Here is a 16,046-nt window from a genome sequence, read left to right on the forward strand (position 1 = left end):
TGGAGGGTAGTCTGCATTTAGTCCAGGGTTCTGAGAAACACTGCTGCCTTGACATTTTAAGGCCCAGGAAACGGGGAGACGTCGAAATGTCATGAAGGGAGGAGAAATCCATCCAATTTGTCCAAAGAAGACCTGTCACAGAGTGGCCCTGGGTCATCTTAGGTTCACCTATGGTATTTATTCAGCTCTTTCCCCTTAGAAAACGGACACCATAACTCGCTTTTCGTTAGCAGACCCTAATTTGGTTGGGGATGGAGGACAGGTACCAAGCTGGCAAGACAGCTGGCTTCCAGAAGCCATCCTCTATTACGACCCTGAGGTTACATGGGACTGGGAGTGGGGGAGGGCGATACTGGCGAGGGAGTCGGGGTAGCAGCCTGCCTACAAAGGCTCAGGTGGCAGAGGGGCCGAGACTGGCCTGGAGCCAGGGCAGCCGCGGTGTCCGCGCCCCTCCCCGACGCCGGAGCCCTCCCACTTCCTCTGCGCCGCTGTCAGGGAGCTGGAGCTAAGAGCAGTACAGGCTCAGGACGCCGCGCATGAAACCGAGGCTGTCGCTCTGGCTCTCAGCCCCGCGACCATCACGACACCCGCCGCCGCTCAGAGGGCCATGGACTTGCCCAGGGGCATCCTGGTTGCGTGGACCCTCAGCCTCTGGCCAGGTACGTGTCCCCCTAGCTTTTCTTTCCTTCCCGGAACCCCTCCCTAGTCCCCAGGACCTTAACTCCAGTTGAGAGAAGAGAGATGCGACGCGCCTCCTTTGGCAGCACTTGGGGACACGGGTCTACCAGGAAGGGCTGCTGTTAAAACGGTCTCGCCAGGGATAGCAAAGGAGGGAGGCGTGCCTAGGTAGGAAACTCTTTCTAGGACTTTGATGTGTTAGGGAAAAGAAGACGGGACTCGGGTTGCTAGAACCATTGAGCATTTCTGATGCCCCCGATGCGGCTCTGGAGACAAGTTCCCAAGTGTCCACTCTGCCGTCCAAGCAACCCTACATTGACGAGGGTCCAAGGCCCTAGCTGGGGAAGGAGACAGATTGTGCTGAACGAGCGTGACCCGACTGGCCCCCCTGCTACCCAAACCAGAGCACCCTGAAGTCTTGGAGAACCAGATTGTGGCTGCCCTGGAGAGCCAGGAGTCCTAAGAGACACCGAACCCCTCCAGTTTGGCTGCTAGGCTTTGGTAAACTCTCTTCAGCCCCACCAGAGACAGCGGGCACAATCCTTCGGCCCAGGACCGGTGGGAAAGATACTTAACACTAGTGTAGGAACAGAGCAACGTCCCCAACTAGCGCTTGGAATTATGCAATTATTCAGTAATTCGGGGGAAGCCGCCGTCACTGAAACGCGCGCCGCTACTTAATGTACTCCAGGTGTGGGGGCGCAGCGGGAAACTCGGCACCCGCGGAAGCCAAGAGAGACGAGTCTTTGGGTTCTCAGCCTGGGGTACCCTAGTTCAGGCCTCCACACTGCTGGTGCCCAGCCCAGCTTCAGCCAACCACATTGTGCTGCGGCGGCAGGGGAAAGTTTTCCTGGCCCCTTCACAGCGTGGCAGAATGCTCCAGCCGGAGCCAGAGCCAGAGCTAGATAGAGCCTAAGGAACAAACTGGCTGGTACTGGCTGCCAACCTTGGCGCTCTTTCTGAGAGGCTCTGGCTCTAGCTGAGACCTATAGGAGAGGACAGAGCCAGTGGCAGCTGGACAGGTACCCTGGGGTAGTACAAGTGAAGACTCACACCTACCCAGTCTGGTGGCTCTCTCCAGGTTGTAGTAGGTTGTCCCCATCTGGGGACACAAGTATATCCTTCTGTCCTTTGCTGCTTCTGGGATCGCCTGCAAATGAAAGGCCTCTTGAAACTGGCTGGGTTTCATTCTGATCCCAGAGACACAGTTAGAAAGCAAACTTTCCTGCATAAAGTTTGGGTTGGGGGAGGGGCGGGGAAAGGGTTACTGCCAGACCAGAAGCTTTTGGAAAGCTCCAGGGGGGAAAAAAACCCACTGGAGGTACACTTAGGGAAGGAACTGTCTGCAGTCACTAGAAATTCATCCACAGGAAGGAGATAGTAACTCCTGGGTGACTCTAGACAGGTGTCCCCGGAAAATAACAGTCCAAGCATCCCGCAACTAAGAGCAAGAGTTTGGAATGTAACTCTGCACAGACCTCATGAGCTCTCTAAAAACTTTTCTCATGGGGGACAATGGAGGCAGAATTCTGAGTTGTAGAAGTCGAGGCTTGGCGCAAAGTGGGTCTCCATCAGTGGTTGCTAATGTTGGTGCAACTGAAGTGGGTGGAGCTCTGAGGGATGGGGTGTTAAAGGACCTCTCAAGACAGGATTTGTGACTCATCGCTCCCTTTATATGGAGAAAACCGCTTCTGCATTATTGCTGATCAGTTTGGGTTTTTGGAATATGGGACTCATTAAACATATCCGTCAATGCCAGACGGGCATCTGCTCGCAAGAAGAAGGTAGGGCTCGTGTACCCCTGCCACCTGGGCCCTGCTGTGGCTCAGGGTAGAGCAAGAACTGAGAGAATTAAGCGGAGGCATGAGGGAGTGAAGGGAGCAGAGGAACTAAGGCGTGTGTGTGTGTGTGTGTGTGTGTGTGTGTGTGTGTGTGTGCTTGGGTGTATAGGTGCTTTGTAAGTGTGTGTATGTTTGGGTATGGGGGTGTTTGGCTGTGTAGGTGCTTGTGTGTGTGTATGTGTGTGTGTATTTGGTGTGTGTGTGTGTGTGTGTGTGTGTGTGTGTGTGTGTGTGTGTGTGTGTGTAGATGAGTGTGGAAGCCTTAGAAAGGCTTCAGGTGTTGTTCCTGGCATCATCCAGTACTACCCACCATTCTGAGACTGTCCCTCCCTGACATGGGACTTGACATGTGGCTCTACCCTGAGCCACAGCAGGGCCCAGGTGACAGGGGTACACGAGCCCTACCTTCTTCTTGCGAGCAGATGCCCGTCTGGCATTGACGGATATGTTTAATGAGTCCCATATTCCAAAAACCCAAACTGATCAGCTTAAGTCCTGACATGGGACTTGCCAAGTAGGAAGGGGTAGCTTGTCAATGAACTTGAGAGACCAACCTGTCTCTGCCTCCTCAGCACTGGGGTTACAATCACGCCACAATGCCACAACACCCGTTTTCGTTTTAAAAGCATAAAGGTGCCTGACTAGTCTGGATTCCGAATACTGGATGGGTTTGAGGGAGAGTAGAATTTACTTTGGTCCCTTACCTGTGAATCATATGGGTCCTCTGAGAGGTTCCAGGAAGACACAAGGCAAAATCAGGCACTGTGGCAATGAAAGCCTGAGTCTCTCTGTCTGGAATTGGCCTGGATTCTGCAGTTAGGCCTTACTGCCCCTGACAGTTACTACCATACCTCAGTTTCCTCTTCTACAAGGTAGGGATAGTAACAGAATGTGTAAAGTTATTGCAAAGACCAAACAGGTGGTTTTCCTAGTGCTTGGCGAGTGACGCCACCTTAAGCTGTCTTCCTCTCCTTGCAGCCGCATCTTAGTTCTTTAAGAAAGGGTCTGAAGATGCTCAGAAGCTTTCCTCTCAAGCTTAAGTCTACGGGAGACAGCTAGGGAGCTATACTGGAGGCTCAGAGACATATGTGCCAGGACCCTAAAAACCAAGGCTCTCCCTATTCCTCCCAGCAAGGGCCTGCCCCTGAGTCTTGGTCCCAGAACAAACTGAAAGACTTACAGACGTTGGCCCTGAGCTTTTCCTAAAATCTATTTGATCTTGGTGCAGGTGGTTCTTCGGTAATAGGGAGGGGAAAGACATGCACACTTCTGTGTGTCCTTGTGGGTGTAGAGCCCCCCTCAACAGGAAAACCAGGTGGAGTACCAGCTCTGTGGCTAGTGGAGACTGAAAAGGCTCAATATCCGTTCTCCATCTTGGAAGGGCAGAGCCTGAGATGCAGTTATCACTTTGTCTCCCCTGCCCCAGTCCCTCAGTCATCATAAACTGGGTCTTCAGTTCCCAGGGAAATAAAACTGAGTTCTCCTCTCTTCCTGCCTAGCTACCGCCTCTGTGCCCCCTACCCCTCAGAGAGGTGATGCAAATCCCATCCTTCTCATGGTTCCCAACCGCTCAGGACCATGGGCCCTCAAGGAGCTCACTTGGCTGTCCCCTCTCTCTTGCCATCTCTGAGTCTCATTCTTCCTCCCAAGAGTAGAAGCTTCCTCCTTCTGCAACAGTAGGGAAACCCCACTTCTATCCTACCCATTCACATATACCTCCCCAATGTCCTGTCCCTGTTGCTCGGACTAAGACCGTGTTCTGGGCCGACTGGCTTGGCTCTTGCCCTGTGGACAGGGAGTTCATTTGGGGAATCTGGGGGAACTCTCTTTTCTCTCCACGATGCCCAGTCTGGGGTATTTCTGTTGCTCCACAATTGTCTAGTTCTTCTTCTTGGAGTCAAAGTTGATTATTGCATTGTAGCTTGATTTAAAGATAAGGGATTGTCATGATCAAAACTTACATCTGAGGACTGGGAAGAAGCTCATTTGGTAAAATGCTTGCCATGCAAGTCTGAGAATCCTACTTCCAGCCCTCAGAACCCATGTTTAAAAAAAAAAAAGCCAGGCACACTAGTGCACACCTGTCTTCTCATCCCTGGGGACAAAAAGACAAAGGATGCCTGGGGTGAGCTGAAGCAGAGCTTCAGGTTCATCAAGAGACTTAGCCTCAAAAAGTAAGGTGAAGCATGATTGAATGACATCTAACCTTTGACCTCTGACCTTACATACGCCTGCACACACCCATGTACCTGCACCCAGACACATGAACATGTAGACACGACACACACATCACATCTCAAACGTGACATCTCTCCTGCCCACTTAATGACCAGCAGTTTGTTAGTAGTGAGAGAAGAAAGCATAGAGACTGAAGTCATCTATAAACTAAAATATAAATATATAATATATACAATATATAATATAAATATAAATATAAAATATAAATATATAATATATAATATGTATAAAATATAAATAATATATATATAAAATAAATATATAAAAATATAAATCAGGGAGCTTTCATACGGCGTCCTGAAGACCTAAGTTAGAATGTGTGTGGAATCTCCCCTGGAAGGAACAGTCCTTGAGGCCCAGCCCCTCCCTGCTGCCTCTCACCTCTTTCTCTGGCACATTAACTGATTTTCCTTTACTAAGCAGTGATAACACATGCACGGGTTGTGGAGCCAGCATGCCCAGATTCAGATCCCTTCTAGGTGGGTGAGCCTGGGCAGCTCCCCACCCCAGAGGCTCATTTCATGAACCTTAAAATGAGAATAAGCCCTTCTCAGGCTGATACTCTGGTTAGTCGCCCAAATGTGATCCATCCGTGTTCACTGAACTAAATGGTTCTTGGCAATCCGTAAACCTCTATCCACGGGAGCTGGTAATATCGTTCTAATATTCTCATTTCTTCTTTTCTTTGTGTATGTGTGTGGGAGTGAGTGTGGGCGATCAGGGAAGGGGCTATAAATGCCAGGATAGAGTACCCAACCCCTTGGATGGGAGCCGATTTAAAAGTATTTGTGAGCTGCCTGGTAATGGACTTGGGTAATGGGAACCACACTCAGGTCCTCTGAAAGCACAGCAAGGGCTCCTAGCTACTGAGCCATCTCTGCAGCCCTTCATCAAGGTTCTTACTTGGTTTGTGACAAGCACAGTGACAAGCTCTTTCTCATCCTTCATGGAGTCACAACTTTGATTCTAGGTTCCATGAGAAAAGTCAAATAGCTAGTCCAAGGCCATGGCCATAGAGTCAAAGGCGGTGCCAGGATCTCCCTGACTCCCAGAGCCCCTGCTCTTTTTTGTCTCCTAGATGGGGATAATATTGAACTCAGGACCTCATGTATCTTAAGCGAGCACTGAGCTGGATCCCTGTCCTCAAGCCTCTACTCTTAATTCATGCAGAATGTTCTCTTTAGAAAGTGAGCCTTGGTCCTGGGTGGTGATTTATCAGAGTCAGCCCTTCCCAGGGGTTCTATCACCTGCCTGCCTCCAAGTTCCCAGAATACTGAATGCCCAGGTGGTCTCATAGCCCAGTCTCTCCCTCCTGCTGCCCCAGTCAAGACTGTGCTCAAAGTTTTCAAGCCTAATAGCTAATTGATGAGAGCATCACTAATGAGTGAGGACAATTTGATGTGTCCTACAGGAAAGCATTTGCATTTTAACTGAGTGGTATCTTGAGCCAAAGGAACTAAGGGCTGGTGGTAGGCTTCAGGTGAAGCAGGGTGTCTGGTGGGCATGGTCCAGCCTCTCACCCTCCTAGTTTGACAGACCTCTGATGGAGAACCTGATACTCTAGGGAGGAAAAAACCCTGTCTGGGGCTTGGGTGATGCTACTGCTCAAAAATAGGCAGAGGTTTTGTTTGTTTGTTTGTTTGTTTTTCCTTGTGGCATGTGGGGCAAGGTAGGTGAGTTACCATGGCAACACACTCCAGGATGCCAAACAGAATAACAATTAGCTCTCTTCCCCCAACATCACCCAACTAAGCTGAACTTCCAGGACTCCTGATAGTGGTCTCCAGGGCTCACCTGCACTCTGCAGGAAGGTCACAAATGGACTAGAGAGTGCCACTCCCAACTATCTGAAGAGAGCGTTCTAGATGTGATGTGTCTCAGATGGATTGAGAACGGAGATCCAGTGCTTGAGTGATTCCCATGGTTTTCCCAGGATCACATGGGGACTGGGCCAGGTCTTCTAGCCCTGGGATTAGATTTAGAACCTAATTAGCTACACATACCAGGGAAACATAACAAAAACTAATACTTTATCCCAAGGAATGATGCTTGGTGGGGTTTTCCATATTTGTGGCAGATAGGTAGGATAAGGCCATCCAAATGGTTCTCTCTAGACCGGTAAAGGATCTCTGAAGATCGCTGGGGTGTTCTCCATAGGCCATTGGGAGGGGGTCTCTATAGACCACAGGGGGTTCTCTGTAGACTATTGATAATTCTCTGTAGACAGCTGGGGGTTCTCTATAGATTACTGGGATTCTCTGTAGATTGTTGAGGAATCTCTGGAGACATCTTAGAGGATCTCTTTAGATCCCTGGGGGTTCTCTGTAGATCCCTGGGGGTTCTCTGTAGATCATTGGGGTTGCTCTGTAGCCTGTTGGGGGTTCTCTGTAGACCACTGGAGGTTCTCTGTAGATCCCTGGGAGTTCTCTGTAGACCTTTCTCCATCTTCATCTCACCCTTTCTCTGTCTGGTGCACTCCTAGGACCCTCACTCTTTTTTTTTTCCTCCCAGGAAAGGAACCACAAAACCATCTTATTTCTTCTCCTCCTTCTGGAACTGTTCTTTTCTCGGAAATCACAGCCCCTCGTAGTAATTGGTAGAAATTATAAAAGCCATAAATAGCATATGGGTTAAATCACCCCAGTTACCATACCTGCAGGACTTACTTTATATAAACTGTAGGTGTCCATGCAAAATCAAACTCAAGGTGCCCTTTTTTAAAACTATTGAAAATTTCAAGAAATAGGACATGAATTTAAGTATGGAATCCTTCTGATTATGGTTAGCTCTGGACTTGGTGGGCCTTGTGAAGTGGATGGAGAGGCTCCCAGTGACAGGTCAGCTAGAAGCTCAGAAGCTGATAGGACCAGTGTTTGCAATGGGATCCATCCCACAGCTGGCTGCAGGGGCCTACAGACTGAGTGAGTTCTAGCACCAAACATCATAGAGACTGTGTCCCTCCATCCCCCTTCCAGGCCACAAGCAGTGATTCATGCCCTAAACTTAAAAAGAACTCCAATTCTGGTTTTTAAAGAGCAAAAGAAACCATCGAAAGAGCCAGGCCAGACCGCAAGCCAATCACCAGCCGTGGAATGTGCTGGCTGCTGACGGTGAAACCAGCCAGGGGCAGAGGCACCGGCAGACCCTGAAAGAGGCCCTGACCATCATCCTAAACAGGACCAAATTGTCACTCAGATGTTCTCTGGTTCTTTCAGTATGGACCTGCTTAACTTCTATCTCACACATCTTAAACCCAGCCCCTCTCACCACCTCTGCACCAGAGCCTGGTCCCATAACCACCCTGGACCTGAAACCTCCCTTCAAGTCCTCAATGTCTGGATTGTTGATGACAATCCAGAGGACTAGAACCAGGAGGAAGGCAGAGCCTGGGGGGCTACCACAGGCAGGGCTTGAAGACATTCCCATGGTTCGTGGTAATAGGTGTCTAATGGGTTTCCCTGACTTTTCCCTTGTCCCGAATGCTGTTCTGCCCTACAGCCAAGAGGATAGTGCCAGGTTAGCTTGGGCCATGCTGCAAACCCTCCGGGTTCCCCTGCTCACACTGAGCAGACCTCTGATTTTCTGACTCTATCTTCCGCTAATCCTAACATCCCACAGCCCCAGACTCCCCACGTGTTAGTTACTTTGTATTAGTCACTCTGATGCTATGATACAACACTGTGACCAAAGACAACTTAAAGGAGAGTTTTCTTTGGCTTATGCACCAGAGGAATAACAGTCCACCATGGCTGGCCAGAGGCATGGCAACAATTGGCCGGCATGGCAGCAGATGTGGGAAACTGAGAGAGCTTGGCTTTAACAACAAGCATCAAGCAGAGAGGGGGTGACCAGGAAGCAGGGTGAGGCTTTAAGAGAGGCCCCCCGCCATTTACATTACCTCCTCCAAGGCTGTGCCTCTCCATAACTGTTTCCTCCACTAAATGACACCAGCTGGAGACCAAGTGTTCAAATGCCCGAGCCTATGTGGGACATCACTCATTCAAACCACACACCTCCAACGCCCCCGCCCCCAGGACCCTCTCTCACTTCTTTTCTGGCTCCTATCTCACCAAGGCCCCAGTTTTAGTGACTGTTCACTAAAATCACACCATCCCCTACAAACTCTCACAGAGACAGGGGCCCTCCTACCCCTCCCTCTTTAACCCCCAGGAGGCATTGAACGGCAGACATCTAGCATCATGGTCGGCTTCCTTTACCCACGCTGTATACTGTAGGCCCTAACAATGTAATCCAATGTGAGCAAAATTGTGTTTACTTGGATACCCTAAGGTCCAGCCCCACACCCGGCCAGAGTAGGCAAGCAACAGCTGTAGAAACAGCTGAACAGATGAAGCAGAGGTATTAGTAGTTCAGAGCTCCCAATCCCATTGACTAATAAAAAGCCCCCTACTTGACTTTCCTAAGACACCAGACTACCATGCCAATGTTTATAATGATAATAGTTCCCAGCCATCTATAAATAAATGTTTCAAGGCGGGAAGAGTTTGGTAGCAGTCTAGGGTCACAGGTAGACATGGCGAGGAAGCCTGCTGAAGGGCATGGAAGTGTCTTGAAAAACTTTAGAAGGTGGGGAATGGGTGTACTACAGGCTAGCCCAGAAGTACCTCAAGCTAGCCTGGATGGCCCATACTGCTCACTGCCATTCTCTGAGGAACTTCAGGAACACAAAAAAGACCTGCTTTCCTGTGGTGGACATGCAGACATGTAACAGGACAATGTGGTCCCCCAAGCAACAGGGGACAACAGAGGCCACATTCAATTGCCATTCATACAGTACAGAATGCAGTATGTCATGTCATCTTCCACCTAAGAAAGACTTGGGGGCACCCTGAGGAGACCAGGAGGCTGAGCAAGGACTCCAGGTTAGCACTCAGTCTCTGGGAGTCATGTGATCCGAATATTCCTGATGGCTTTTGGGAAACCTGGCTATAGGTAGAAGGTCTGAGTCTGCACCCAACTAAGCCCTTCTCAGGAGCATGACCCTCAGATGTGGGGGTTCAGACCTGCCCTAACAAGTCCTTTTTTTTAGAGAGTAACTACAATGCCCACTCTGTAGGATCAGTGTGAAAAATCAGAAATACTGCCTAATACCCAAGAGAATATTGGCCAGTGATAGGATACTCAGCAAATTCTAATAGCAATGACAGTATTTGTGATGTAGACATGAAGTCACTTAGTCAAGATCACTCAGTTGATAAACTACAGCCTGGGGTTCCATCCAGGTAGCCAAACTCTACAGACTGATTCTAAGGGGCTTTCCCAAGGCTAGACCTCTGCTGTCAATCAAGAGAAAACAGGCCCCAAGCTTGGCACAGTTTGACCATCTTGGGAAACTTTCTTCTTGGGTTTTTTCTTCCTTTTGTTTTTTTTTTTCCATTCCTCCCTTTATTTCTCCTTCCCCTTTCCTCTTTTCCAGGGTCTCAGGTAGCCCAGGCTAGCCTTGAACTCGCTACATAGCCAAAGATAACTTTGAGCTTCTGATCCTTCTGCCTCTACCTCTCAAGTACTTGCTTTGCAGGTGTGTTCACCACATCCAGTTTATGCAGCACCAAGATTCAAACCCAGGGCTTCATGTGTGCTAGGCACGAACTCTACAGAGTACAGCAGTACAGAGTACAGCAGGATAGTTATTCTGCTACATTGTATTCACAGTGGAGCTCGGTGATTAGGCAGTAAAAGAGGAGGTGGAACTGGGAGAAGAAGAGAGGAATGGAGGGGAGAAAAAGAGGAAGGAGAGGAGATGACTGGAGAGAAGGTGGCAAGAGACGCCCGGAGGAGAGAGAGGTAGAAGGATAATGGAAGAGAACATGGCCTAGAAAAACCACAAGTTATAAGGAATTTCATAGATGGGAAATAGAACAGGGTAGTGGTAAATCTGCCCAGTTTAGGTGTGCAGTTTGTATTTGTAATTCTTGAGTTGTGTTTTCTTTGACTGGTCCTATTTGGGTTGGTTGGGTTGTCCCTAGCCCCTCTTTCTTACTTTCTCGTTCACACAATTTTGGCTAATCTTTGTGTGTTTCACATTAGACTCGTTCTCCACACCATAGGTAGGCCAGGTGCTTCCACATGGTCCCCAGGAAGGACAGATCCCCTTCAGCCTCTGCTCCCCAGAACTAAGAAGATATGGGGCGCCCCGTTTCACTGGGGAACTTTTTATGAGACAGACCTAGATGTTCTCCATTGCTGAAATGTGGCTTCTTGGCTGCTGTGGCTGTCCCCTGTGGGTTTGTTAAGGTTTCCTTCGGAGACAGCTGTCCTCTTGGGGGGTCACAGGGTCTGAAGAGGCTAGCAGGTGACCAGTTGTCAGGACAGTCATTTTCTCTCACCTTCCTCAGGGTGCAGTGTATGTTTGTGTGTGTGCAGGTACATGTGCAGGTAGCCACAGAGGCCACAGTGTGTGTTTGTGTGTGTGCAGGTACATGTGCAGGTAGCCACAGAGGCCACAGTGTGTGTGTTTGTGTGTGCGCAGGTACACACAGAGGCCAGGGGACAGCCTCAGGTGTTATTCCTCGGGTGCAGCCCGCCTTGTTTGTTGAGACAGAGTCTTTTATTGGCGTAGAGCTTGCTGGTAGCTTAGGCTGCTTGGTCAGCAAGCCAGGGCGTTTCAATCCGGCTCCACATTCCTAGCACTGGAATTACAAGTGCACATTGCCATATCCAGATTTTTTTTCAACATGTGTTCTCAGGGATCCAACCAGGTCTTCATGCTTGTGCAACAGGCGCCTTACTGACTATCTTACTGACTGAGCTATCATGCAGCCCTAGGGACTCTATTTCAAGATGGTTTCTTCTAGCACCAGGAAACAGACTAGACGGTGATTTTCCCCACATTTGTGAGGAGTCCTGTGTCCCAAGACCATCCCTTGCCCCCTAATGCTCAACAACAAGACCTTCACAGAGTCTGAGCGTCCCAGACAGGTGGTCCACCCTTGGCATGCATTGCTCCAGTGTCAAGATGTTCACTCTTTACCAGGCAGTCCTCTGTTTCCACAACACCAGATGGTTTTGGAGGAAGTACAGTGGAAAATGGAGATGGTTTTACAACCACAAAAACAAAACAAACTAACAAACAAAAACCCCTGACCTATTTCCAGTACTCAGGAAGCAGAGGCAGGTGAATCTCTGAGTTCGAGGCTAGACTCATCTGCAAAGCCCTAGGGACTCTTATTTCAACACAGTTTCTTCTAGTGACAGTGAGCAGGCTAGACCTTGATCTTCCCCTCACTCGTGAGTCCCAAGACCCCTTGCTCCCTCGATGCTGTTATACAGTGAAGCCCCGCCTAAAAATAATAATAATAAACAAACAATAAAACCTGACCCAAACCCAGAAGGACTTCCACATGAACCTCAAGCAGCCAAGGCTTCCCTCCTCAAAGTCTCCCATCCCCAGCAAGCAAGCCAATGGCATCTAGTGGGTCTATGTTGAGCCCTGTGCAACTGGAGAACGTTCTAGAAGGGTGTGGGCATCCACTGCAGGGTGAGCCTGCTGGCTTGGAAGGGAAGGGCCCCCCACAACTCCTTTTTTTAGTTGACATTCAAAGAACCAGACCAGGGTGGCCGGCAGCTCTCTGAGCCCTCATGACACTCCTTCCTCTTGTCCAAGGGAAAGCCCTGCCACAAATTGCACGTCTGCAGCTTTGCCCTGCTGTTTGCCCGGCTTTGCCCACTTCCCCGGCCGAGGCTAATCTTGGGTGCACAGGTCTCTTTATTTACACACCCAAGGCAAATGAGACCCAAGCCCAGGAACTGGAAACCAAACCAAGCTCTTAGAGCTGGTTAGTATGTCAGGGAAAGGGGGGTCACAGGGCATCTGTTGAGCTGGGTACTGTACCACTCGCATCTATGCAAACAGTACCCAGGCAGCTGCACTGTACAGTGAGTGACCTCAGGAGTGGACACAGAGTGAGCATGCATGGATTTCCTTAAACCCTAGGCTAGGACTTAGAGAACTACACCTAGTCCAGCATGCACCTCTTCAAGGAAAGGAAATTGAGGGCCAGGAAAAAGAGCCCCACTGGGGATGGAGCTAAGACTTCTGGGGCCAAATTCACCACTCTAAGCTTCTCCCTTCCCTGGGGCTGTAGCTATTAAGGCCCTGGTAACCCTCTATTGGCAACTTAGTGTCTCACTTCTTTCATCTTTCTCAAACAATCACCTATTGTGTACTAAGCATTGTCCTAGGTGCTCAGGATAAAGAAGAACAAAGTCCCTTCTAGCGATGGGCTGTGAAATGTTTATCAGTTGACTTTGTCTCTTGGAATGAAGTGGAAAGAGTATGCATGGGTGCGTGTGTGCATGCGTGCGTGCATGCGTGTATGTGTGTTGAATGCGGCGCATGCATGCATGGCACATGTGTGGGATCATATGAAGGACAACCTTGGATGTCAGTCCTCAGGCACATTCTGTTGTGTCTGAGACAGGCTCTCTCACTGGCCTGGAACTTGGCTAGCTGGCCTACAGATTTGCAGGTCTCTGCCTCCCAGACCAGGTGAGCACCACGGTACCTGGCTTTTTAATGAGTTTTGTGGCTCTGAACAAAGATGCTTAGAATTATGAGGCAAATGTTTTACTGAGTGAGCCTCCTCCCCAGCCACTCAAACAAAGAGTAGAGAGAATCTTTATTTAAAGCAGAGGCCAATTACCCTGGTATAAATCTTCCCACTGTGACCCGTTTTAAAACTACTAACACATCATGGCTAAATGTGAGCTTAAAGACGACTGGCTCTTGGAAGAAGGCTCCAGCACATACTGGTCCCTCCCCCCGTGTGACTTAAAGAACCTGCAAGCATTTTTGACGGTGAAGGAAGTAAAGAAGATGCTGAGGGAGGAAAATGGGTTCTTCATAAGATGGTCAAACAATCTCAGAGGCTTGACATATAAACTTGGTGTTGAGAAGGAGCCGCCAGCGGAGCAAATATCTTACGGAAAGGGGCTGGCGGATGACTCAGTTAGACAAGTGCTTGCTCGGAGCTTGGCTCAGTTAGACAAGCGCTTGCTTGGAGCATGGCTCAGTAAATGCTTGCTGAGGAGGATGAGGTGGCTCAGTTGGTGAAATGTTATCTTATGTCTATGAGGGCTTCAGTTTGAGTTCTACAACCCCTTTGAAAAAGCCAGTGGGTGGGGCATGCATACTTGTAATGCCAGTTCTGGGGAGCCAGTGACAGGTGGATCCCAGGGTAGCCTGCCAGCAGCCTCGCTTGCCGAAGGCCAGGAGAACTCTAAGTCAGTGAGAGACCCTTGTCAGAAGGCAAGGTGAGCAACACCATGGGGAAGGACACTTAAGGCTGTCCCCCAGCCTCCACATACACTCAGGCACACACACCTGTACAATACACACATATACACATAAGACAGACAGAGAAATAGAGACACAGAGAGAGAGACAGAGACAGAGAGAGTTACCTCAGAGAAGATTGTCCCAGGCAAAGAGAACAGCCTCCAGGTGGAAAGAGTTGGGTGTATGAGGCGATAAAGAAGGTCTGACTGGAGCTCAGTAAGGCACTAGGACTGAGAAAAAGGCAGATCCTGCAGCACCCAAGGGCCCTGGGGAATAAACGGTCTGCAATCTGCTCCTCTGTGTGTCTGTGTGTGTGTCTGTGTGTCTGTGTGTGTGTCTGTGTGTCTGTGTGTATCTATGTGTGTGTGTCTGTGTCTATGTGTCTGTGTGTATTGTGTGGTGTGTCTGTGTCTATGTGTCTGTGTGTATTGTGTGGTGTGTCTGTGTGTGTGTCTGTGTGTCTGTGTGTATCTATGTGTGTGTGTCTGTGTCTATGTGTCTGTGTGTATTGTGTGGCATATGTCTGTGTGTGTGTCTGTGTGTGTCTATGTGTGTGTCTATGTGTCTGTGTGTATTGTATAGTGTGTGTGCGTGTGCATGTGCGTGTGCGTGTGCGTGTGCGTGTGCGTGTCTGTGTCTGTGTCTGTGAAGAGTTGGGGTTCCAGAAGGTTTTAAGCAAGAAAGTTACAGATGGAATCCGGTTTTTGGTTTTGTTTCGGATCTCACTGTGTGAAGAGCATAGCACAGAACTACCAATATCCTCTTGGTGCCTGAAAGCTTGTAGATGGATCTGTTCGAACCAACTCCCCACCCAGAGAGGAGAAATGGCAGCAAGAAAGAAAGAAAGATGCACTGGCCTTCATCCATCTATGGCCCTTACTCTTGAAGGGGTCATGCATGCGTCTTCCGCAGGCATCAGAGGTCATGCATGCGTCCTCCACAGGCATCAGACAGTTCTCTGGGGCGGAGAGAGAAAACTATGTTAATTACAGCCAACTACAGCATGCTTTCAATTTCCAGGCCTGTTGTCTATGAGTGTGACATCTGCTTAACTAGCACAGTGGCAAACTCCTGACTTACCCCAAATGGGCAGGGCCATCGTAGCTCTTCCGGAGGCTCTCTCTCAGCAGTCTCCTGCCTCTCTGGGTGCTTCTCCTGTCCCCCACCCCCGGTCTCTATTTCAGTGTGCCATCTGGCCTGGAAATGGCTGCTCTCCAAAACCCCGGTAAAGGTTCCTCACAGCTCAGTTCCACACAGGCTGCCCAGCCTCCAGCTGGCTGTTTCCCATCCAGAAAAGTCTTCCTCATGTAGATCTGTAAGAGCTTTGGGGGACTGAGGGAGGGCTGAGGGAGATCATATTGGCTATAGCAAGTAGTCGCTCTAGCACAGACTATGGCCCTAAGAGAATGGGCAGGCTGAAGGTAAGCATTTGCTAAGATGGGAAACTGAGGAAGGGCAGAGGCCTGGCTCAAGATGAGAGGCCTCACTGGTAAAGAACTCAAAGGGTGGAGGCAGGGAAAGGAAACTTGCTGAAGGAGCAGGAAGTGAACGGGCCATGAAAGGCCCTCAGTGTGCTCACTCTCCACTCCTCCCAGCTCCTGTCAGGCTTTCAGAGTCCTCCAGGCTCTCAAAGCAAGCCCTATCCACTCTGGAGTGAGGATGCCCAGCCCTCTCATGATTTGTGAGAGGAAATGTTCAGACACCTAATGTGTCTTTTTCCATGTGTTGGGAACTCATATAGAGACAGGTCCACATAGAGCCAGGGGAGGTGCCACTGTGGCCTCAGCTTTCCAGGGACTAGGCATTGCTTCTTCCTGCTGGCATGATCAGGGCCAGAAGCATGCTGGGTGTGGCCCAGGGACCTGCTGCTCCCCAAATGAGATAATGTCCCTGTGGATTCCTCTAAAGCCAGGGAAGTTGCTCATACAAGGTGCAAGAGGCAACGCCTTTCCAAGGAAGCTCCCCCTCGGCCAGAACCCCCTTCCTCCCTT

At 49.7% G+C, this 16,046-nt stretch overlaps 1 protein-coding gene across 1 annotated transcript in view; it reads left to right on the forward strand.

Moving 5' to 3' along the window:
- Positions 1 to 494: 494 nt before the first annotated feature.
- The window catches only part of Itga11 (integrin subunit alpha 11), a 106,866-nt gene continuing 91,314 nt past the window's right edge, over positions 495 to 16,046 (forward strand). Inside the window, exon 1 of the mRNA XM_076925711.1 lies at positions 495 to 659. Within this exon, the coding sequence (XP_076781826.1) occupies positions 608 to 659 (52 nt within the window). The 5' untranslated portion in view covers positions 495 to 607. The remainder of the gene's footprint in view (positions 660 to 16,046) is intronic.

This window comes from Arvicanthis niloticus, chromosome 26 (genome assembly GCF_011762505.2).
Source record: "Arvicanthis niloticus isolate mArvNil1 chromosome 26, mArvNil1.pat.X, whole genome shotgun sequence".
NCBI classification, from domain to species: Eukaryota; Metazoa; Chordata; class Mammalia; order Rodentia; family Muridae; genus Arvicanthis; species Arvicanthis niloticus.